The sequence below is a fragment of the Rhincodon typus genome, unplaced genomic scaffold (genome assembly GCF_021869965.1).
Source record: "Rhincodon typus isolate 14 unplaced genomic scaffold, sRhiTyp1.1 hic_rhity00000712, whole genome shotgun sequence".
NCBI lineage: Eukaryota > Metazoa > Chordata > Chondrichthyes > Orectolobiformes > Rhincodontidae > Rhincodon > Rhincodon typus.
The window spans coordinates 18,102-43,491 of record NW_025966350.1 but is presented as its reverse complement, the minus strand read 5'-3'; the positions used below and the strand labels follow the sequence as shown (position 1 = coordinate 43,491).

At 42.3% G+C, this 25,390-nt stretch overlaps 1 protein-coding gene across 1 annotated transcript in view; it reads right to left on the bottom strand.

The window, feature by feature from the left end:
* Positions 1-25,390, bottom strand: part of LOC109935930 (probable E3 ubiquitin-protein ligase HERC3) — a gene marked incomplete at its 3' end in the record, with an annotated part of 31,812 nt that overhangs the window by 5,656 nt on the left and 766 nt on the right. Inside the window, exons 2-7 of the mRNA XM_048621492.1 lie at positions 19,777-20,036; positions 12,498-12,657; positions 10,795-10,889; positions 9,961-10,182; positions 7,556-7,647; positions 2,998-3,128 (exon numbers count right to left, since the gene is read on the bottom strand). Coding sequence (XP_048477449.1) covers positions 2,998-3,128; positions 7,556-7,647; positions 9,961-10,182; positions 10,795-10,889; positions 12,498-12,657; positions 19,777-20,036 — 960 coding nt within the window. The remainder of the gene's footprint in view (positions 1-2,997; positions 3,129-7,555; positions 7,648-9,960; positions 10,183-10,794; positions 10,890-12,497; positions 12,658-19,776; positions 20,037-25,390) is intronic.

Sequence of the window (25,390 nt, the reverse complement as noted above, 5' to 3'; positions counted from 1 at the left end):
ATTGCTGGTAAAACTCAGCAGGTCTGGCAGCATCTGTGGGGAGAAAGCAGAGTTAATGCTTCAAGTCTGGCGACTCTTAATCAGAACAGTCACTGGGCTCAAAAACACTAACTCTGCTTTATCTCCACAGATGCCGCCAGACCTGCTGAGTTTCACCAGCAATTTCCAGTTTTGTTTCAAATCTCCAGCATCCGCAGTTCTTTGCTTTGCACTATCACATCAATGCAAGAGATCGGGATTGTTTTTGTAATTCACTTACACGACAAGGCACTTAAGAGTTAATAGCTCAAGTCTCAAGCCTAATAAGTGTCAAATCTGCAAGCAGGTTTTCTGACTGATTGGGGTGGCTTTGAACTACCAGAGCGTAGAAGTAGAAATCTACAAATGGACTGCTGCACCATAATCAGCAGCCTGGTGGGCAACTGGAGGGACTCTCTGCCAGAGGAGGCCATTCTCAGATTGTGAGCAAGTAGCAAAGGGCTTGAAGATTTCATGGTCACAGGAGGGAAGTCAGAAAGGAATTTTCCCCAAGTTTTGGCATTAGTCTCAAGTGAGGAATTGGGAGTGACAGTAGACAGTGTAGGATGGATCAGGCTTGATGGAGCAGCTGGCTTTTTTGCTCCTTTACTGAAAGCAGATGATTGTACAAACACATCGGAGAACACCGTTCCATCACCCAAGCAGCATTCCACTAAGCCCATCCACAAAACGGCACAAAAGCAACAATGGGTGGATATCACTTAGGAAGAAAAACACACACAAGAGAAGGTCATTCAGCCCCTCGAGTGTGTTCCAGTATTCGTTTAGATCGACACCTCAATTCTAATTACTTGGCTCCATATCCCTTGCCAGGCAAAGCTCAATCATGGTCTCAAGCTTGAAAATTCACTCCCTTTTGTCTTGAAGCTGCTTCTTGATGTCACTTCTGAATGGCCTGACTCCAACTGGATGCAGATACTGTGAACGGCACCAGCAGTGAAGCAATGGGCGTACACATGTGCTGGAAGATAGCAGTGGCTGGAAGAGGCAGGGTAGTGAGATGACAACAATAGACCCAGCACGGTGAAGGAGCAGTGTCTGAGGAGATCAACTCCACAGACGCCACCGCAGAGGGAAAGCTCCGCTTTGCTCGCTGTGGCCTTCACCTCACCCAACACCTCTCGTGACACCAGCGAGCACCTGTGCACTTCCTGCAGCCTGGCACAGCTGGCTCATGTATCAAGCTGCAATGGTGTGTGTAAAGGAGCTATTCTGACAGGATGGATAATCCATTTCCAAATGTGGAGCTTTCTTTGGAACTACCACCAGTGAAAACAGTTTATTTTGCACTGACCTTATCCAATCCTTTTATTAAGTTGAACACATCAATCCAACGTCCTAAACTCAGGGTATTAGACACCAGGCTCATGTGACCTATTCTCATAATTTAACCCTACAGTCCCTTACTGTGGGGTATAGGGGGGTGCGTGTTAAAATGAACAGGGATGTGACAGGGGTATAACCCATTCCATTTTCATAGAAAATTGACAGAGGGGATGCTGGGGAGAGGGGGGAGCACTGAGGCCAGGTGCCCAGCAAGTGGTTTGGGTCAGAAATACATGGAGAGTTGTACAACATGCAACCTGTACAGTGAGCTCCAAATTCAAGCTACCAGCGTGTCTGATGGCCACATGGTGGCACTAGGCTGATACTATAGACTTCTGGCCTCAAAACTGTGCAAACTCTTTGTTCAAGTACATGAACACTCCTTTGGTCCATTGTTAAAAGTCTAATTAAATCTAACAATTTCTTTTGCTTTTCCCCATGATTTTACACACTTTAAGTTTGCCCCTTGACCCAGACAATAATTTGTCTCATTTATTTTGAGATTATGTTCATAATAATGTTCGTGCAATTTTTTTGTTATCCCAGTTTCTTTTTCCGATTTCTTTATTTATGCACTGACTGGGTCATTATTGCCCAATCCTGATTGCCCTGAGGACAGATAAGAGTCAACCACATTGCTGTGGCTCCAGAATCATATACTGGGCAGACCAGGTAAAGATGGCAGTTTCATTAGTAGCCATGATGTGGAGGCGTTGGCGTTGGCCTGGGGTGGACAAAGTCAGAAGTCACACAACACCAGATTGTAGTCCAACACGTTTATTTGAAACTTCAAGCTTTCACAGCACTGCCCCTTCATCAAGTGAAGTGAAGAGAACACCCAGGCACAGACTTTATAATCAGAGAGATCAATAGATCATACAAATCGTGTGACTGGAGTGTCAACAGGCCAAATAATAAGTCTCTGTGGGTGATCAAGAGAGTGTCAGACAGAATGAGTAAAGTGTCAACAGCTGAATAACAAGTGAAGAGATGACCTATAATGTGATTAACTGAGGCAGAGAGATAATCACAAAAAATTAAAAATAAGTGGTGCTGGAGACTAACCAAATGACTGGAATAAAATGTTAGGTATAAGAGTCGCATGCTGAGGGTCTAACCAAAGTAACAAGTAATCCAAAACTGTACAAACTAACTAAAGCTATCTCTTTGACCGCGCCACAAACCACCCATACCACATGTCCGAGCTGAGGCCTGTTTTATCTGTTTACACTTCGGAGAATAGCCGCAATTTTTTTTCAATATTAAAAGGCGCTTCACAATTACAAGTTGTCTTTTTTAAGTTAGCTCTTAGCATGGATGTATTTATCATCAGTCCCTAAAGGTGATTGCCTATCTCTAAAGATACAGTTGATACAACTGATTGCCTGTCTCGGTAATTTCAGAATGAAATTCTTAACATAACCAGTCATGCTTCAAGGAAAGTAGTGATCATTGTGTGTAGTTTTGTTAAAACAGAAATTGGTGTGTTTGAAGCACAGCTAGCTTATACAATGCAATCATCATGCACCAGGTTGTTACCAGTAAAAGTGGACCTTTGCAGTACAGATAAGTAAACAATTAGAACTCACTCAAGTGCATTGCCCAAGCTGATTTTCTATCAAACATACTCACCTTCCACAGCTTATCTGGGAGACTTCACTTCCCATCAATTCTTGGACTCTGCGAGGATTTATTTCATTATTTATGAAGTTATGTCCCAGCTGCCCACAAAGACCAGCTCCGAAAGTAAAAACACCTCCATTCTGGGTGAAGGTTACACAAAATGCAATGGGAATGAACAATTTGTAAAATTAACACTACAGTATAAATTAATCTGTCAATGCCTTTAAATTATAGACAGGCAGTTGTATACACCTACATTACAATACCATAAGACTATAAGAAACAGGAACAGGAGTTGACCACTCAACACCTCAAGCCTGCTCTGCTAATTAATAGGATCATGGCTGATACAGTACAATTAGACTGGAATATTTCAAAGCTGATCTACAAGTAGGGTGGAGACTGGGAACATTGTGCTCTTTGGGTGCATAGATGGCAGTTCCTTTACTACATTGCTAACTTAACAGCAGCAACAGCAACAACTTCCATTTGTGTAGCACCTCTAACGCAGGAAGGAAACATCATAGAGCCTCATCTATATCAAAATTCTACTTCAAGGGGAATAACTGTATGAAGCCCAGGCTACACTGTCCATTAATTTAGATTACAGTGGGAGTTCCATGCTATAGACAGGATGGTTAAAAAGGTGCTTGGCACGCTTGCCTTCATTGCTCAGTCCTTCGCATATTGGAGTTGGGAAGGCATGTTGAGGCTGTACACGACATTGATGAGGCCTCTTCTGGAATACTGTGGCCAGTTCTAGTCATCCAGTTATCGGAAGGATATTATTAAGCTGGAGAGGGTTCAGAAGAGATTTACCAGAATGTTGCCGGGTATGGATGGTTTGAGTTATATAAAAAAAGGCTGAATAGGCTGGGACATTTTTCACTCAAGCATAGGAGGTTGAGAGGTGGCTTGATAGGAGTTTATAAAATAACGAGGGGTATAGATAGAGTTAATGGTAATTGTCTTTTCCCTAGGATGGGGGATTTCAAGACTAGGGGGCACATTTTTAAGGTGAGAGGAGAGAGATTTAAAAAAGACGTGACAGGCAAATTTTTTACAAAGAGGGTGGTTCATGTGTGGAATGAACTTCCTGAGGAAGTGGTGGATGTGGGTAAATAATTACAACATTTAAAAGATATTTGGAGAAGTACATAAAAAGGAGAGGTTTGGGGAGATATGGGCCAGGAGCAGGCAGGTGGGACTAGTTTAGTTTGGGATTGTGTTCGGCATGGACTGGTTGGATTTCAGGGTCTGTTTCCGTGCTGTCTAACTTTATGACTCTAGACTGGTGCTTGTCAAGTTTTATTCAAGCTACGTTTTTACATTCTAGGTGTTCATTTACAATATCCTGACCACTGCCGGTTAATTACAAATAATGGAGCCATGTATTTTGCTTTTAAGCATCAAAAACACAACTTTGAAGTCTTCACCATGAGGTAGTGTAGCACTCCATTGACTTCATGACAGTGGATGTAAAATTACATCAGCAACTCTTCTGTAGCAGTATTCAAACCCACAAACTCGACCCCACACCGTTAGAATCACAAGGGTATGTGGTGCATAGAGACACCACCCCTTAGAAGCCAACACACCACCCTGCCCTGGAGCTACAATCATCCATTCAATCTTGCATAGTGGGAGCCTCCTACACCCGACTGCCTGCAGAATGACACACACAACATTATGGCTCAAAAGGTAGGCAATTCAGCCCAGTGCATCCATGCCAGGTCACTACAGAGCAATCCAGTCAGTCCTGTTCCACTCTTCTTACCTATAGCCTGGCAAGTTTACTTCCCTCAAGTATGCTTCCAATTTACAAAGGGGTGCCTCATCACCACTTTCTCAAAGACACTTAGTGATGGGCCACTGTGATGAAAGATGTCTGACTGAGATAGGTCATCTTTAGAGTTTGGATTTAAAATAATAGCATGCACAGTTGGTTACTTTTGTAAAAAAAAGTCAACCAGTCTTTCTAGAACAGTAACCTTATCCAGTATGTGGCAAAGAAAAGGGACCTCTGGAATGTTAATGGAAGTTGTTTTTAATGTGAGAGTTTACAACAACGGGGGTAAACATTAAGGGCCATTAGCTTGTTTTTCCTTCAGGATAATCAAGGATTGATTTCAGCTTAAAACTCAGGGACTGAATTGCCCAAAAACTTTCAGAGTTCTGACTGAGGTCAGAAGAAAGGTGTATAGGACAGTTTAGGGAAAGCACAGTTACTTGAGAGTACAAGCTTAATTTAGCCCCCAGGTCATGATGGTCTACATCCTAGTCTAAGTTAATCTAAGTGGCAGCACAACTAGTGGATACATTGGTTATAATATTCTAAAATTCCCTAGATGTGAGAAATGTTCCAGTGGATTGGAAAAATGCTAATGTAAAGCTCTTATTTAAAAAGGGAGGGGGACAGAAAGTAAGAAGCTACAGACCCGCTAGTTTAACATATCGTTGGGAAATTGTCAGAATCCATGATTAAGGAAATAATAACAGAACATTTGGAAAGTCAAAATACAATCCATCAGAGTCAGCATATTTTTATGAAGGGTAAATCACATTTGCTGGAGTTCTTTGAAAATGTAACAAGTACTATGAATAAAGGGGATCCTTCAGATGTAGTACGTCTGGACATCTAAAAGGCATATGATAAAGTCACACCCAAAAGGTTAACATACAAGGTAAGATCTTGTGGGGTTAGGGCTTTTGTTTTGCTTGGATAGAGGATTGACAAGAGAGTCAGGATAAATAAGTCTTTTTTCTGTTTGGCACAACATAACTGGTGGGGTGACACGGGGTTTGGTCCTCATGCCCCAGCTATATACAATCTATATTAATTACTTGGCTCTAGTACTTTCTATCCTTGCATCAAGTTTGAAGATTACACTAAAATAGGTAGCAAAGTAAGTTGAAATGAAGAAATAACAAATTTACAAATGCAAAGGTTTAGGTGAATGTGCCAAAATTTTGCAAATGAATTTAACATGGATAAGTGAGAGGTTATCTACTTTGGTCAGAGAAATAGAAAGGCAACTCAATATCTAAAAAAATGGAGAGAATCTTCAGAGTGCTTCAGTCCAGCAGGATCTGGGCGTTCTCATACATCAATCGCAGATGACTACTACGCAGGTACAACAGGTAATAAGGAATGGAAATAGGATTTTGGTGTTTATTACCAAAGCTATAGAGTATAACAGTAAGGAAATGTTGCTGCAACCATACAAAGCATTAGTGAGACGGCATCAGAAGTACGGCGTACAGTTTTGGTCCCTTTACTGGAGGGGACAGGTAGTTGCATTGGAGGGCAGTTCAAAGGAAATTGATTAGAATCATTCCAGAGAGAACAGGTTTGTCTCAAGAGAGATTGAGCAGTTTAGACCCATAGTCTCTGGAATTAAAAGAATGAGAGGAGATCTAACTGAGGTTTACAAGATGCCTGCAGTGATTGTAACAAGGTCAACTAGGTGGACATCATAGAATAGGAGTTCCCTGATTGGAGCTATTAATCTGGTCCAATCAGGAAGCCCTGGCTGACTGATAAGAACGGGAGGGTCAGACATCTTGCTCACTCTGAATGAGCTGGATCAGTATCAAGGACTCTCCACTTGTAAATAAAAGGTAACTTGGTGACCAGATACTGGCCTATGTGGAGATATTTCAATGCTAATGGTGATTGGCAAAGCAGCCATAGAAAGATGTTTCCTTATGTGAAGCAATCTGGAAAGAGAGCTCAGTTTTAGGGTAAAGAGGTAACAGTTTTAAAACAGACATTGAGAGAACTTATTTCTCTCAAAGGATCGTGAATCCGTGTAATTCACTACCCCGATGTGTGGTGGATGCTGGGACATTGACTAAATTTAAGGCAAGATGGACAGATTTGTAATTAGTAATGGGCTGAAGGGTTATGGAGAGCAGGTGTGAAAATGGAGTTGAGGCTGAAATGAGATCAGCCATGATCGCATCATATGGCACAGCAGGGTGAGATGCTGAATTGCCTACTCCTGCTCCTAGTTCTGATGTTTTAATGTGTGTTCTTAAAATTATGAAGCTTCTAAACCAGGAGTGTTTGGTTAGAAATTGGCAGGTTATTAAAATCTGGGGAAGTCTAGCCCCTCAGTTTTGTGATTGTTCACATAACATGACTTCACAATTTACAGGGAAGAACTGTGGAGAATCAATTAAGTGAAACTTAATGATTTGATGTTGAGGGGTAATTTCTCTGGATTTGAATCACTCAATGATGATATTGGACAAAAAGAAGACTGAAAGAGTGAAACTTTGTTTTGTTGCATGGTTAAGATTTTTCTAACTGTTTACTATATCTAGGCTTTTGGTTTTCATCTTTTGTGTAATAAACTTCTGTTCCATTGTTAAAGAAAATCTGCAGCTTTGTGCAACAACGTCTCAGTGAATGACTATCACATTAATTAATTTTTTAAAAAATCCATCAGGCCAGATATCATTCTTGGATGTGTCCAGTAGTACCATCAGCTGGGATGATAACACAATAAATGCTGGTCTTTCCAATGACACACACATTCCTCATATGAAAAGGAAACTGTACCTTTGTTAGAGCTGCTGTGTGTTCCTCACCACAGCTAATGTAAACAATTTTCTGTCTCCTCAGGAACTTGACATGATTGGGGACATCTCGATCTACAAATGCAAACAGATACAATCTGTTCACTAATCGACTGTTATGCACCATTGGCAGAAATAAAAAGAGTTCGATAATTCAGCAGTTTCAAACCCAATATCTGCCAGGAAACAATAGCGTGGTGGTTATGTTACTGGATGATGAATTCAGAGAACTGGAGTTCAAATCCCACTATATAATGAAGAGCTGCTAAATGTCAGCCCTGTATTGTACCACGAATAATTGTCAGGAAAAACTCAACCAATTCATTTGAGAAGAAAACCTGCAATCCATAACCTGGAGAACCTTTCTGAAGAAATAATTTCCTTAATATTCTTTCATAATTTAAATTCCGAATATTTGGAATAATATTTAAATGTCCCATGTTTACTCTGAACCCCAATAAGATCTATAATGCGAATGAAGGGTCAAAGTTAAAAAACACCTCTCATTTTCGGGAAGCTAATTTTTCATTCTCATTAACTCATTCATTAGGTGAGATGTAGTCATGTCATAACGTTATCTTCTGTATTTGTGTTGACCTATGTGACATTTGGATGCTCGGAAGCAGAATTAATAGAATTCATCATTGTCTTCAATTTTTATCACCCCTCCTTGAAACATAAAAGCTACATCACACAAGGAAAGTTGAAATTTCTTTGATGCATAATATTTAAATGGATACAAGACAACAAAAGGTTTTGTTGACAATATCTGACACACACTTCACGAAATGCACATTAATTTGCAAGGAATTCATTACTTAGAGATTTCCTGGCTCCTATTAAAGCAGGTATTGATTTATTGATAGACTTCCCTTGGCAGTATCCCTCCCTCTTCCCACTTTGTCACCTTTGATTCTCTATTCCTCCACCTCTTTGCAGTCCCTTTCTAGTCATTCAATTCTCACCTGACCTGGCGAACTGCCTGCTCCCCCCAGGCCTTGCACACAGAGATTCATTCCCCCTTGGCCTTATATCATAAGATCATAAGAAATAGCAACAGGAGCAGGCTACTTGTCCCCTCGAGCCTGGTCCGCCATTCAGTAGAATCATGGCTGATCTAGCATTCCACATATCCACTTTCCTGCCCTTTCTCTGTAACCCTTAATTCCCCAACAGATCAAGAACCTATCTATCTCAGCATTAAATATACACAAGGGCTCTGCCCCCACAGCTCTCTGTAGCAAGAAGTTCCAAAGACTTATAACCCTCAGATGAAATTCCTTCACATCTCAGTTTTAAATTGGCACCCCTTTATTCTAAGAGTCTGCCCTCTAGTCGTCGACTCTCCCTGTAGACTCATGCCACCAAGCCCAGCCTCGGCTGCAAGCTTACTCCACCTCTTCCAACACACACCCCCCCCTACCCCCCCACCTTGATTGATCTGATTCTTCCAGGTAATTTGGACATTTTTTGGAACCATTTCACTCACCATCCCTGTGTGTTCTGAGCATAGATGTGAAATCAGTTCCACGTCAATGTCAATATCCTCCAAAGAGGTGAACTCTGCACCATTCAAGGAGTTGGCTCACCACTGCCTCAGGGTGTTGGGGGTGGATAATAAGGGCTACCCTTGCTAGCAATTCCCCCTCTTCATCAAGACTGAATTTAAAAAGCATGGTGAGGCTGGCGCTTACTTGAAGTAGAACATTTATAATTCAACTCTGCTGTATATTCTCATAAAACTACCTTAGTCTCTCCAGGCCTAACACACCTTTTAATTTGAATAATCCCAGTTTGTGCCTTGGAGAACATTACCACCTTCTAAACCCACAACCTTTACCATCCAGATGGGCAGAGGCAGTAGATGGATTGAAATACCACCCACTCCACAAGTCCCCCTCCAAGCCACGCCCCATCCTGACTTGGAACTAGATCATTGTTAATTCTCTATCACTGGGTCAAAATCTTCAAACTCCTTCCCTTACAGCACAGTGACTATTCCAACATCCCAGAAGGTAGTACAATACCACCTTCAAGGGCAACTGGGGACAAGCAACAAATATCAGCTTAGCCAGTGATGCCAACATCTCGTGAATGAAAGTCTAACTGGCTATCCACCTGCTGGATCCAAATCCACCTCCACAAGATCACTCAGAGGCAGGAATATATAACCAGTTACAACCTTGCTACCAGCTCTGCTTCCTAATACACCTCATTCTACCTGGAAAACAGTCAGCACAAAATATCAGGGCAGGCTAATGTGCTAGCTAGTCTTTTCCTGACCATCACTTTTCCATGAACACAAGTTTCCTGACTGGAGTTAGGCTCATCAGAAACTGCATACCAATCGTTCCCAAAAAAACTCACACCGCTCTGTTAACTGCATACCTTTATCGTCACCGAGTCCTAGCTGACCACAGTTATTCCTCCCCCAGCCAAACACTGCCCCCGACAGCGACAGAGTGAAGCTGTGTGTCCCTCCTGTAGCGATCTGAGCCAGCGGAATCCCAGTCAGAGACTTGACACACTGGGGGCTGGTCTGGGAGGGATAACTTTTCCCCAGGCCCAACTGGCCATGAGCATTCTGGCCCCAAGCAAAGAGACGGCTATCTAGAGGAAAAGAAAACAAGAACAAAAACACCAACTGAAGCAACAATTCTCCATCAACGTTACATAAATATAGCATTAGCTTCTGACATTCAACCAGAGGTTGCACATGTAAGGGGGAATGATTTTGACCTTCCATATCAGTGAAAAGGGCATGTCAGGTATCTTTTAAACTCCTCTACCATTAACCGTGAAGAGAAACCAGAACGGTAAAAGATGTTTATTACCCAGGTGGGCATCACCCATTTTACACTTTCATCTAAAGTACAATTTACCCATTGAGATTTAAGACAATAGCATTGCCACAGGTAATGGGAGATGGGGTTGGCGTGGGGTGGGCGCGCAGTTGGGGGGATGTTGGCGTATCAAATAAGTTTAGGAAAAGACACTATGGGATGTTGCACCTTCACAGCAGTGCTCTGGACTGGCAGAGCAAAAATCACTTGTTGTACAACCTACCAGTTTGCTTGGAAACTACAATTTTGGCTGATTCAACAGCACAAGGTCAAAGACTGAAGCTGCCCCTCCACCATACGTGTTACTGAGACCTCAGAGGTGGTCATAGCTCAGTGTCTTGGTGAGGTTAGTTAGTGCATTCAGACTATACGGAGTTACCTTTAGTAAGTGCCATGCAATGCCAACTTCCGCAAGTGACCTGTATGACCACGCATCCGTTCAACGTCCGGACTAACCTGGAGAAGAAAAGCTCACTTAAAGTCAAAGAGAGAACGGGAGATAAAAAAAAAAAGAGAGAGAGAGAGAAAATCATGTCTGCAAAGATTTAGCCTCAATGAGTATTCTTGATGCAATCAGCACTCACCCTCACTAAGGAAGAAATAGGACAGCAAACGCTGGTGTTCACATGCACAGCTGAACAACAGAAATAAAGCGATGCTGTCCAGTGTGCACTGTTATTTCATAAGCTTCACTTTGCCAAGTTTCACAGCAGTCAAAGACACAGAATTAGGCATAACAGTTCAGTACTTATTACTTATTCAACACACCAGAATTAAAAGGATTTCATTAAAACCACTTGTAATTCAAACAACAGAATCACACCCCACTTGGAGTACTGACAGCAGATCTAGGCGTCACACCTTTGGAAGGATGTATTGGCCTTGGATGGAGAACAATGTAGGTTTACAAGAACGATACCCAAACTTCAGAAGTTAAGTTATGAGGAGAGATTACACAAATTAGGCCTGTTTTCTCCAGAGGTTAGAGGTATAAAGGGCGAGGTGATTGATATCTTCAAGTTATTAACAGGAAAACACACAGGGTAGATAAAGGTAAACAATTTCTATTGGTTGGGAATCCTGGAGCTAGGGGGCACAGTCTGAGAATTAGGGCCAGAACGCACAGGAGAAATATTAGGATGCACTTCTACACACAAAAGGTCGTAGAAGTTTGGAAGTCTCTTCCACAAATGACAGTTAATACAGGATCAGTTGTTAATTTTAAATGAGATAGATACTACTTTGTTGCTTAACAAAAAATTAAGGGATATGAGGCAAAAGGTAGATACTTGGGAGTTAGGCCACAGATTGGTCAATGATCTCACTGAAGGGCAGAACCGAAGTCATGTTGAGGTTGTATAGGAGATTGGTGAGGCCTCTTCTGTAATACTATGTCCAGTTCTGGTCGCTCTGTTATAGGAAGGATATTATCAAGCTGGAGAGGGTTCAGAAGAGATTTACCAGGATGTTGCCGCGTATGGAAGGTTTGAGTTATAAAGAAAGGCTGGATAGGCTGGGACTTTTTTCACTGGAGTATGGGAGGTTGAGAAGCGACCTTATAGAAGTTTATAAAATAATGACAGATATAGATAGGATTAATAGTGAGTGACTTTTCCTTATGATGGGAAATTTTAAGACTGGGGGCATATTTTTAAGGTGAGAGGAGAGAGATTTTAAAAAGACACAGGAGCAAATTTTTTACACCAAGAGTGGTTTGCATTTGAATTGAACTTCCTGAGGAAGTGGTTGATGTGGGTACAATTACAATGTTTAAAAGACATTTGCATAAATACATGAATAGGAAAGGTTTGGAGGGATGTGGGCCAGGAGCAGATAGGTGGGACTAGTTTAGTTTGGGATTATGTTTGGCATGGACTGGTTGGACCAAAGGGTCTGTTTCCCTGCTGTATGACTCTATAATAGGCTTGAGGGGCTGAATGGCCTACTCCTGTTTCTATGTTTTATAGATGCCCGCCACAATGCACTATTCCAGTTCCAATATTAAACATAGTGTAAGCAGACATTGAATCTCTGCAGCACACAACGTCACATTGAAGACTGTCCATGAGGACTGTCTGGTACCTTGGTATTCGGATAGTCTCCTCAGTGGAATCGATCCCTAGTTGACCATCTCTTCCTGCTCCCCATGAAAAGACCTGACCTTGGTCATTGAGGGCAACAGTGTGGGCTTCTCCACAAGCTGTGTGGACAATCGTCTGGGCATCTAGTGCTGCAACTTGTTCTAATGAAAATGGAAAAGGTTAAAGGTGAGCATCAAGTTATGTCAACTCAAGGCTAGCCGGCCAGCTGTACAGAAGAAAATAGATAGGATGGTTCATGAGATAAGTTAACTTTGGAGAAAACCGGAAGCAATCTTTGCACATACAAAATTCATTTTCTGCTGCTTCTGTGCATATAGTCCATAAATAACGTCTCAGCACAGATTGTGCCAACTGATTCCCATTATGCAGTGAGGATTGATTAGTATATAATAAGAATTACAAGTTAGAAGCCCTTGAACAGCACGTACTCACTTTACCTTTAAATATCATTGCCACGGGGAGGTCCGAACCCAACAATTCAAAGATCTGAAGTGATACATCTCCCAAGTTCTTCCCAATGAGCAAAAAACTCCTAACATATTTCAAAAACATTCAGACACTCAGACAATTGAGGCTCAGCCCTCTCAAACCTCAGACACTGTATGGGGCAGCCCAGTGTCCAGAGCTTGCAACTTGACCCATCGACACCAAGGCAAGCTCATGGCTACGGGAAAAGGCCAGAAACTGAAGCCCGGAATCCATGTCTTACTACCTTCTGCCCTGCTTTCAAAATCTCCTCAGAAAACATTTTTTTTTGTGTTAAGTAGTGTTTAGCCCCTACCACCAATATCCCTCCAAATACTCCCATAGGAGGTACTATTCATCCAGAGGCTTCAACAGGTGACCTCCAGCTATGACTGTGCACCCACCATCCCTATCCCCACTCACTTGCTCTCATCTCACTAGGTACCCAATACATCCATCCACATTGTACACCACTTTCCAAAGCCAGTCAGAAAGTGAATACACATATCGTCTATTGATTTGATGACTCATTTATCCAAGAACAGCTTTATTGCCACAATAAGCAGAAGAAAATTTAAGGGCCTTCAATTTTTCTCCTGTCTATATTACACGTAAAGAGGCAAAATGCCCCAAAGCTTTCTGCAAGATTGACTGACCATCAGAAAAAACCTGACACCAAAACCAAAACAGAGACATTAACTCAGGTGACAAATATTTTCATCAAAAAGGTAGATTTTTAAGGTGCTTTTTGACAAAGACAGTGAAGTCACAAGAGAGTATCTCGGAGCTTATCCAGAAGGAAATCAACAACTGTACTTGGAAATAAATGCTGAAAAGCTCCATTTTCAGATATAAAAGTCAGGTTGGACCAGTACAACTCATTCTCAAATATTATTGTTTTTATCCTCTGGCAATACCTGGACAGCTGTATAAATGGCTACTAAAGATGTGACAAAGGAAATCGGGGACGATATGCTCGGTGAGATAATAAATAAAGTGCTCACGTGATGGGGGCTCTGGGCCATGGAGAGAGCAATGGGCAGAATAAGTGTCACTGAACAGTTATGATGTGCAGGTACCGGTGTTGGACTGGGGTGGACAAAGTCAGATATCACATGACACCAGGTTATAGTCCTACAGGTTAATGTGAAATCACAAGCTTTCACAGTAAAGCCCTTTTGGGAAGAGAAATGGTGAACTGAATAGTGTGTGAATTAAGTTTTACCTGTAACCCAAAAACATGACCAGCAACTAACCGGGCGAGTCTTATAAGTGCTATTACTGCAAAAGCAGGTAAGAGGCTAGGAACTCATATCCTGACACCCCAAAGTCCATCCCCAATTACAAGGCACAAATCAGGAGTGTGATGGAATACTCCACACTTGCCTGGATAGGTGCAACTTCAAAAAACACTCAAGAAGCTTGATACCATCCAGGACAAAGCAGCCCACTTGATTAGCACCAGATCCACAAACATCCATTCCCTCCACCACCAAATCCAGCAGGTGTGTGCACCATCTACAGGATGGACTGCAGAAATTCACCAAAGATCTTGAAACAGCACTTTCCAAACCCATGACCACTTTCATCTGGAAGCACAAGGGCAGCAGATACCTGGGAATACCACTAACTGCAAGTTCCCCTCCAAGCCACTCACCATCCTGACTTGGAAATACATCACCATTCCTTCAGTGATGCTGGGTCAAAATCCTGGAATTGCCTCTGAAGGCATTGTGGGTTTATCTTCAGTAAATGGACTGTAGCAATTCAAGAAGGCAGCTCCCCACCACCTTCTTAACAGCTGCGGATGGGCAATAAATGCTGACCAGCCGGGGATGCCTACATCCTGTGAATGGATGAATTTTTAAAACAAAACCGTTTTCATTGCACCTTTAGACTGCCCAATGTTTGGTCTATTTAGAAGCTGCTGTAAAAACAGGCGCATATTAACGCATGTTGCTATCAATTCATTTCCCTACAAACAATACAATATCAGTCACTATCTGCCAAAAAACTTTAAAGTAGAGGGTGTACGCTACCTTAACAATGGTTGTTCTTCAATGAGCATAACTTTTTCTCTAAAATTTGCTAACAGGGTGTGAGTGTCACTCTGAAGGCCTGCGTTCATTCCAAATTGTTCTCGAGGTGGTTGTAAACGAGCCACCTTTAGTTATTAAAATCCATTCATGGAATGTGGGTGTTGCTAGCTTGGTCAGCATTTATTGCTCATCCCCTACCCTAGTGCATCAAATTAAAATTTTAAAGACTGAGATCCCTAGATTTCCATTTGGGAAGGATAAGGAGGGATACGGAGTAAAGACCATTGAATGAATTGAGGTGAAGTCATGCTCTCTCAGAATGCCTTAACGGTCTCCATTAGACCATAAGACTATCAGTAGAAGGAGCAAATGTATGCCATTCAGCCCATTGAATCTGCTTTACAATTCAATAAAATAACAGCTAATCTGATAATCCTTAACTCCACTTTCGCACCTCTGTCTTCGATCAGTTAGCCTATCCTCTATCTATGCTAATTATACTACTTCCAACATCATGGGCTCTTTCTTATTAAAAAGCCTAATGTGTGATACTTTATCAAATGTCTTCTGGGAATCCAAATATATTACATCCACCGATTCCTCTTTCCTGCTTGTTAACTCCTCAAAAAAATTCTAATATGTGTCAGGTATCATTTGTCCTTCATGCAGCCATATTGCATCTGCTTGATCAGACTATGTATTTCTAAATGCTCTGCTGTCATATTCTTGTAATAGACGCTAGTGTTTTCCCTATAACAGATATTAAGCTAACTGGCCCACAGTTGCCTGTTTTTTGTCTCCTTCCCTTTTTAAATAAAGAGTGTTACGTTGGCAGTTTTCCAGAATCTAAGCATTCCAGGAAGATTCCTACCAGTACATTCTCGATCTCAGCGCTTTAATATCCTAGGATGCATCCCATCACATCCAGGGAACCATCTTTAGCACTTTTTCTCCTATGCTAGTTATTATATTCATTTTATTTCCTCATCTTGCCCTTGAATATTTGGTAATTTTGGTGTGCAATTAGTGTCTTCTACTGTGAAGACTGATGCAAAGTATTTATTCAACTCTGTCATTGTCCATTTCCCCATTAAGATTTTCCCCGATCATTTTCTAAGGGGCCTACATTCACTTTGGCTTCTCTCTTTCTTTGTACTTAACTGACTAGACTGTTCTTGTCCCACTCAAGGGGACGGGGGTGGGAGAGAATTCCGATAACCAACTGAAGCCATCTAACAGGACTTACTGCATTGATCTAGCAAACATCATTCAGGTCAAAAACAAGAAGAAAAAAGTGAAACATGACATAAACAGATCATTATTTCATTAGATAACAAGGTGTGGAGCTGGAAGAACACAGCAGGCCTGGCAGCATCAGAGGAGCAGGAAAGCTGATGTTTCGGGTCGGGACCCTTCTTCAGAAAATGATTTCATTATTTCATTAGTGTGTGCGCAGATTGTTACTGCATTTCCCACAGCATGACATTAGTGGACTATACCTCACGTACTCAACTGCAGTCGGGACACCCCAAAATCATGAAAGGTGCTATTCAAATGTAAATTCTTGTCTTCTCATCGCACAAGACCTAGTAACATCTGGAAACAACTAGTACAGCAAAAGAAATCCCCAAGGATTTAAATGGATTGAAGAAATATTTGGTAGGTTTACTCAAGTCTCTGAGCGATATGGTGACATGACAGGTGGGCAGTGATGTATCAAAAATAGACAAGATTATATATCCAGAGGTTTTTTTCTAAATGTGATTTTTTTTTTACATTTAATTTACAAAGTCTTCCGGTCCTTTACATTAAGATCATGCAAATTTACAAACGTGAGATAGATTGAAAAGAACAGTGCCAAAATACATCAGCACTTCAGAAAGGAAGTAAAACAGAAAGAGAAAATTCAGGGGGGGTGCTGGAGAGAGAAGGTGAGAAACACAGTCAAAGACAGAATTTTCCTCATTCCACTGGAGGTGGCTCTGAAGCCATGAGGAAGGGCATGAAAATTATATTAAAACATAATAGAATAGCTCCGTGGCAACCGCTGCTTTTGCTTTCAGCTTTTTCAAAGAGCTTGTATTGGCTGAATGGGCCAAATGGCCTTCGCCTGTGCTTTGATGGAACTCGGCATCTTTGATGATCAATGATGGAACCTGGGCTTTAGAAAATGATGTATTACAGATGTGACAATTTATTGCAGTCAATGGAATGCAGAATAATTTGGGGGATCTTCTGCTTATGTGACAGCAAATGTAAAGTTCCTGTTCAGTTTGGCAACTTTTAACGAACCCACAACAATCTTATACGGGGCACATGCCAGGCATTTCAACAAGTCGGTAAACAGTTGGCATAGCAAGGCAGAATGTAGAAATACTGCATGGCGCAAGAGCGATGCCAAGATAAGACGTGATGACAGCAGAAAATACCTCTTGCAAAAAGAATTCAAGGGCTAAACTGTGTTCTTTGATTCCAAGGGGGAATTCACAAAATACTTACCTTTCCAACACTGAATTGTTTTCATGTCAGCTTTTCTCTGAAAATGCCGCAGTGGTTTGATGAGGTGGATATAGAGATGTTTCCAGTTGTGAGACTAGCTAAAACCAGGATGCCAGGGTATTGGAGAATGTCCAGCTCGCGGCTGATACCATCCATCGCCTGGCTATGGCAGCGTTTGGACCCGATGTCACGTACCAGTCGGAGGATGCTCAGGTATGTGGTGGAATCCCATCGGTGCATTCCGCTGCTCAGACAGAAAACCACATTGGCCCCAAGGTCCTGAACCTCCCTCAGGAATCCAAGCCCCACAACCTGAGCACCTCTTAGCTGTGTGCAATGTGTCTTTCTGTCACTCAAAGAAGCATTTTTTTGTACAAGCCGCTGCTGCAAACCATCTGCCTCAACTCCATCAGTCGCCTGAACACGCCTCGGCGTGCTTATTTACCGCTAGGGGGTGGGATCCCCAAATGGAGGGCTCTCTAAGCAGGAGTCCACCCTCTTTCCATTGGGAATCTGGGGTGAATGTTCCATAGGTATGAGGCTGGAAAAGCACAGCAGGTCAGACAGCATCCGAGGAGCAGGTAAGTCAACATTTCGGGCCGAAACCCTTCACCAAGCGAAGGGTGTCACTCACAGCATTCCTTATAACCTCAGATTGCGGTGTGGTTCACTCCCAGCCCATCTGTTTATTTTGTAGCGCTGTGCAGTCTGTGAAGCACGTGTATATTGGCTGTGGGTGTTTGCATTCCCTTTTTTTTAGTGATTTGAAAAAGCCTTTGTTGTGTTTTTGGTTGCACTTCAGCCCCATGCTCCTGATCTTCGTGCACCCGGCGCAGAGAGGTGCGGACAGATCGGAGCATTATCCCATGGGTCTGCTCCTGGACCTGGCCAGGCTGGCTGTAAAAAGAGGTCCAGGCACCAGACTGTGGAGGGGATCATCTCTGCCAACTGCCTGACCCTTTTCCGTGGTCACATTCATGCCCAGATCTCCTTGGAGAGGGAGCATGTGGTGTCCATCATGATGCCTTCAAAGAAAGGTGGGCACCAGCGGGGATGCAGTGCTTTATTTCCCCCTCCACCTCCAATTTCAATTAGTCCCTTCCTGCTCTCCCTCCCGCCTCTTCACCTTTGATTGCCCATAATGGACTTTGCTTGTAAATATTCAGTTGGATACATGAGTTTTTTTTACTGGGGGTCACTAGGTACCAAAAAGAAACAAAAAGAAAAATGTCACGGTGACTTTGGTGGTGGTAAGGTGCTCAGTTATGTGTGATAGCACTTCTGGGTAAAGGATAAGAAAGCAGGATCGCAGGACATCAGTGGACATCCAGCTCACAGCTGATGCCATCCATCGCCACAAGATGGCAGAAGTCAGCATTGTGAATGGTAGCTTTCCAAAGATCAGCCTTATGGTTTCTCAATCCTCTTCACACTGGTAATGAGCCAAATAACTTTTCTTTCCAAAATTATTTTCATGACATCAGGATGCCCCAAAGTGCTTTACAACCAATGGTGTACTTTTAAAGTGTCTGTACCATTGTGACACCGTAAAGATGCTCCCATGGCACCAGCTGGGGAATAAATAAATGGTCAGGAAACCAAGGAGAACATCTCCTCTCCTCAAATAATCCCTTGGTGTAATTCTGTGTTTACTCAAAAACAGACAGGGCCTCAATTTAACGTCTCATTCAAAAGAAGGCAACTCTGACAGAGCAGCTCCCCCTTCTGTACTGCACTGGAGTGATATTCTAGAAGTTTCCGGAATAGGAGTTGAACCCTCAACCTGCATGCTGCGGGACAAGAGTGCTACTAACTGAGCAATATGCAAGTCTTTCATTGAATTCATTTGGAAACACACAATTGTTGTTTGGTAATTTGTCAGATAAATCCTTGTTTCAGCCAGGTAATCTCAAATTGGGAGTGGGAGGGAAGGGAGAGGGGATAGGAGTCGAGAGTTTGGGGCTTTTTCCACAGCCTGGACCATGAAGCTTTCCACAACATGGCCACCCAGAACGTGAAGAAGCAATTTGGCTACAGTAAGTCCAATAAAAGTTTGCCCTGCAGTTTGCTCACGTCCCATGAATGAATTAAACAAATTCTAAAAGATCCATTTCTCACCACTCTTTAACCCAAGGAGTCTCAAAACAAAAAAAACAGCCACATTTGCACCACAATTGCTGCGCTCCTGCCCATTTGTGGAAAGTACATCAAAACTGACGCAGAGAAAATGGAAATAGACGCTTGTGTGGTCATTACCTGGACTGTAACTTCCCTTCTCGTGGCCCAGCTGTCCCCAGATGTTTGAGCCACATGTGTAGACACTTCCATCTTGTAGAACGAAAGCCGTATGGTACCTCCCGCACGACACCTCTCGCAAGGTTTTACCGCTGAAGAATGAAGACGTCCTTGGCTGAACAACTATGTTCTCCTGTATGTCACCCAGCCCCAGCTGCCCCAAATTGGTATGACCCCAACATAACAACTGTACTTTTGAAGTCATGGTTTCTGGAATTCTCCTGAAAAATAAAAACGGGAGGGGGGAGGGGAGGGTGAGGGTAAACAAAAAAGGAGTCAGATTATGTATGCAGGGATGTATAATTTTGGATTAAGTGCAGAAGTGGATGAGAATCAGGCTATAAAAAGGTAATCCCACATGCAAACTCCACCACTCTCCCCAGCATCTGTTTGAGGCTGAACAAGTGATTCAGAACCTTGGTGTTACACATAGAACCAAAATTAGTTTCCAACCACATAACAGCTCCATCACCAAGATCAGCTGCTTCCATCACCCAACTCTTTTTTTTTACATTTTTTCATGGGACTTGAGCATCACTGCCTAGGCCACCATTTATTACCTGTCCCTGGTTGCCCCTGAGAAGGTGGTGGTGAGCTACTTTCTTGAACCGCAGCAATCCATTTAGAGTAGAAACATTGTTAGGAAGGGAATTCCAGGATTTTGACCCAGTGAGACTGAAAGAACGACGATATATTTCCAAGTCCACCTCCAACTCCAGCTCCACCCTGACTTTAGCTCAGCTACTGTTGTAACCCTTGTCCACACTTCTAAATCTGTGACAACTCCACTTTACATGGAATAGCTTATCCAAAACTCTGCTCCTGGCATCTTAACTCACACCAAATCTTGTTCACCCTGATTTACATTTGCTTGCAATACCCCAGTGTTAAAATGTTCACCCTTGATGGTGGGCCAAAGGGCCTGTTCCTGTGCTATACTGAATTGGTTTCAAATCCCACGATTTGATTCATCCCTACATATCTACAGCCCGACAAGCCTCCAAGATATCTGCACTTCTCCTAGTCTGACCTTTGATTTTAAATTGGGGATGCCATTCCGCCACTGCTGGCTGTTCAATCAACTGCCTGGGAACTGCTCTTCGCTGCCTGTCTCATGCACATTCCTTCTTTATGATTTTAGTTCAAAAGGTACATTTTGAACAAACATCTGTTTATTTGTCCTAATACAGTAGCTCTTTATATGGTTTGGTGTAAACTTTTTATTGATTATAAAACGCCTTGTGATATTTCATCACAGGACTTCAAATTGTCAGATCGCAAGCTCAGAAGCAGCAATGGTCAACACAGAGTCTTTTCTGCTCTTCCAGGTCATTTCCTTCTCTGTTCCTGCTCTCATTGTTCTTGGTGAGGGACCACCACAATTTTCATGCCTCAAAATGAGGTCACAGTGCGAAAAGGTTTGGGCAGCGGTATCTTATCATGTTGCAGGTGCTATATAAATGCAATGCTGCTGTTATTGTATCATCCTCCTTCGTAGTTTCATCCTTTTAGCACAGTTTACCTTCTGAAATTACTTTCTGCAACTTTTCACAAATGCAAAAGGATCTTGTTCTTACATACTGCTTTAAAGAGAGTATTTGGAATGTGGTATGCTGAAAGAAGAAATCAAGGAGGGACTGCATTTAAACAGCATTTCTGGTAACCGCAGGGCATCCCAAAGAGCTTTACAGCCAACATGTTACTTTTGAGGTATAATCATGGTTATAATGTAAGAAAACACAGCAACCAATTTACGCAAAATCTTATGAACACCGATGAGATGACAGCTAAAGTTTAAGAAGATTTGTCGCTCGAGGTGTGAGTGAGGTTGTAGACATGCTCACCAAGCCAATGGGTTTGGTTGCAAATATTTCATCACCCTGCTAGGGTGTGCCTCCGGTGAAGTGTTGGTGTTCTGTCCCGCTTGATATTTATATGCCTCAGTTTGTTGGAGTGTTCGGTACCACTTCCAGTTCTGTTTCTCAGTGGTTTGTACACAGCGTCTAATTCAAATGTGTTTGCTAAAGGAGTTCTAGTTAGAATACAAGGCCTCCAGGAATTCCCTGGCGTGTCTCTGATTGGCTTGTGCAATTATGGGTGTGTTGTCCCAGTCAAATTCATGTCTCTCGTTGTCCGTGTGTAGCGAGACAAGTGAGAATTGGTCGTGTCTCTTGGTGGCTAGTTGGTGTTCATGTATCCGTATTGCCAATTTTCTTCCGGTTTGGCCAATGTAGTGTTTCTCACATTCCTTGCATGGTATTTTGTATATTACAGTGGTTTTGGGTATGGGATGATGACTGACTGCTCTAAGTGGTGGTTGAATGAGGTTAGCCCGGACACCACAGAGAATCCTTCTACTCTTTACCGAGTACTGTTGTGGTATGTCTTAGGCCCCCGAGGAAAGAACAGGTAGGACCACATTTCAATCTTTCATCCAAAGAGGGCAACAAGCTGTCTCTGCAGAACCTCATCACACACTCTCTCAAATGCTAAAAACCCCACTCATTACTTGAACAACTTTTTAAAATCCATTCATCTGTGGGTTGTGTGCATCATTGGCAACGCCACATCTATTGCTCATCCCTAGTAGCCTTTGAGAAGGTGGTAGTGAGCCATCCTCTGTTCCACCCTACCGTACAAGGACCAGTTAAGTCAGTGAACTGAACAGATAGCATGTGATTCAGAATAAAGGCAAGACTACTGGTTTCACTCCCATGCTGACTGGGCTGGGCTTGGATCTGTTCATTCACTCTGCCTCCAAGATAGAAAGGCAATGACAAACCATCAGTGACAAAAACAAAAATGCCAAGAAAAATTTCAGGACAAAGCATCAGTGGACAATGAGCTAAGGAACTGACATCAGACGGTGCATGTTTGATATGATTTGATTCCATTCCATGTGGCACACAGTGCTGAGAGGGAAAGATTGAGGATTTTGACTGGCATTGGGACTGTGGATATACTCACATTGCATGGATTGTAGCAATTCCTTCTTTAAGAGAAAGGAAGTGAACAAGGTCATTGTGGTTCCACTTGGCTCCACAGAGGATACAGCTTGCAATGAGTTGGAAGCAACTCAACCCTCTGTGGCAAACTCTGTAATTGAAGACCTTGAACCAAAGTCTCCAATACTTCAAAATATCACTAATGCAGTTAACCTGACTCATTAAATAGAATCCTAAGACTAGATGAGTCATTGTACGTTAGAGATTCTTCTAGCCTGAACTGCAGATCAACCAATATTTAGGGCAGTCACAGCTCAGTTCTCACAACAGATCAACTGCATGTATTCAGCTGACTGGAACTCAAATTTCTGTGCACTCTTTGGCAATCCTTGAACATTCCCTCTCACCAAACTGTGTCTTAAAATGTCTGGATTCAGGCAAGTGAGGTGCACCCCTATAGAAAATGAGCTTGCCCTTGAGATAAAGGCGTGTGATAATGCATATGTAACTTCTTTTACTCTTTAGACTTTGACAGGCTGTGTGTATTGTGGGCAAGGCGAGCATATTTTGCTGATCTGAAATTGCCCTTGAATCAAGTGGCCATTTCAGAGGGCAGTTATGAGTTAACAACATTGCTGTGGTTCTGGAATCATAAAGAATCATACAACATGAAACAGACCCTTCACTCCAACTAGTGCATGCCAAACGTAATCCCAAACTAAACTAGTCCCACCTGCTCCTGGCCCATATCTCTCCAAATCTTTTCTATTCATGTCCTTATCCAAATGTCTTTTAAACATTGTAACTGTGCCCCCATCCACCACTTCCTCAGGAGGTTCATTCCACACGCGAACCACTCTGTATAAAAGAACCCTTGTACCTTTTTAAATCTCTCCTCTCATCTTAAAAATATGGCCCCTAGACTTGAAATCCCTCATCCTAGGGAAAAGACATCTTCCATTAACACTATCTATACCCCTCATGATTTTATAAACTTCAATAAAGGTCACCTCTCAACCTCCTACGCTCCAGTGAAAGAAGTCCCAGCCTTTCTTTTATAACTCAAACCATCCATACCCGGCAACATCCTGGTAAATCTCTTCTGATCCCTCTCTAGCTTAATAATATCCTTCCTTTCACAGGGAGACCAGAACTGGACACAGTACTCCAGAAGAGGCCTCACCAATGTCCTGTACAACCTCAACACAACTTTCCAACTCCCAGACTCAAATGACTGAGCAATGTAGGCAGGTGTGCTAATTGCCTTAAGTAGCCCTTATGGGTAAGGAGGGCAGATGTTTTTCCCCTAAACTGACATTAATGAACCTGATGGGTTTTTACAATAATCAACAAGCCTGTTCACCAAACCATCTACCAAACCTGTAGCTGTACATTATTTGCCAATGCCTGGAAGCCTGGGTTGTAGTTTGAAGGCCATCAGTCATATATAGTGTATATACAGAGCAGCAGACACAATATCTGATTACCTTCATTTGGGAGAGCCCTGTTTCACAATATGTAAGGTATGTGGAACCAAATAAGCTTTCACTTTAAAAGCACAGGGTGATAAAAGCAGGCTTTTTTTGTTTATGAGTCTCTAAACATTGTTGTTCCTTGATCTGACTTTCATTTCAATATCATTTTACATATTCATCATCTCTCTATCAATTCCACTGCTTTTTACATCAAATGCCTAATGAAAATTTGGTAGTCAACTCAACAATGTCTGCTTGAAGCAGTCCCATGCAGAGCACCAACTTAAGTCACACACCATTCTGGCTTGGCACCATATCATTTTACCTTCACTGCACCAAAGTCTTGGAACTCCTTTCCCTACAGTACTGTGTCCCCCTCCATCAGATGGACTGCAGCAATTGAAAAGATGGTTCATCACCCCACCTTCTCAAGGACCAGTAAGCATGAACAACAAATATTAGCCTTGTTCACATCCCTTGAAAGAATTTAATAAAACGTTAAGACCTGCAAATAACACAAAATGGATGGGTTCAAATGGGATGCGAGGGAAAAAAAAATGCAAAGGGTGGTGGGAATCTGACTCTGGATGTGGTCGTTACTGACTAGTTCAGACTCAATGGGCCGAAAGGCCTTTTTGTGCTGTAGGCCTCTATGACTACGTGATCTAATATTCTCGCAATGAGAAGTGGGGCCCATATTGCAGAGAAGTGAATAACTTGAGCCCTCTTGATATAGACAGGAATGTAACCACTGCAATTATTTTATATATTAACAGAAGAATTTTTTTGTCTCTGAATTATTTAAAATTATTTCTGGATGAACCGACGATGTGGTTACAGTTCTGTAACCCAACACAATCCTAAATATTAATGCCATATTCCACCTAAACTGACCGATTTCAAAACAAGACGTGGAAATTCAGTAAGGAAGACACGAATTTACGTTAGAAGCCACTCTACAGTCAATTAAGTACAGTACTCTTCTTTGGAGTTTAGTCATTGTTACAATGTAGGATTTTGCGCGCACACACAAACACAGAGGTTTGATAAAGGATCAGATCTCTGAAGGGATAACACAGTGTGGAGCTGGATGAACACAGCAGGCCAGGCAGCATCAGAGGAGCAGGAAAGCTGACGTTTCGAGTCGGGACCCTT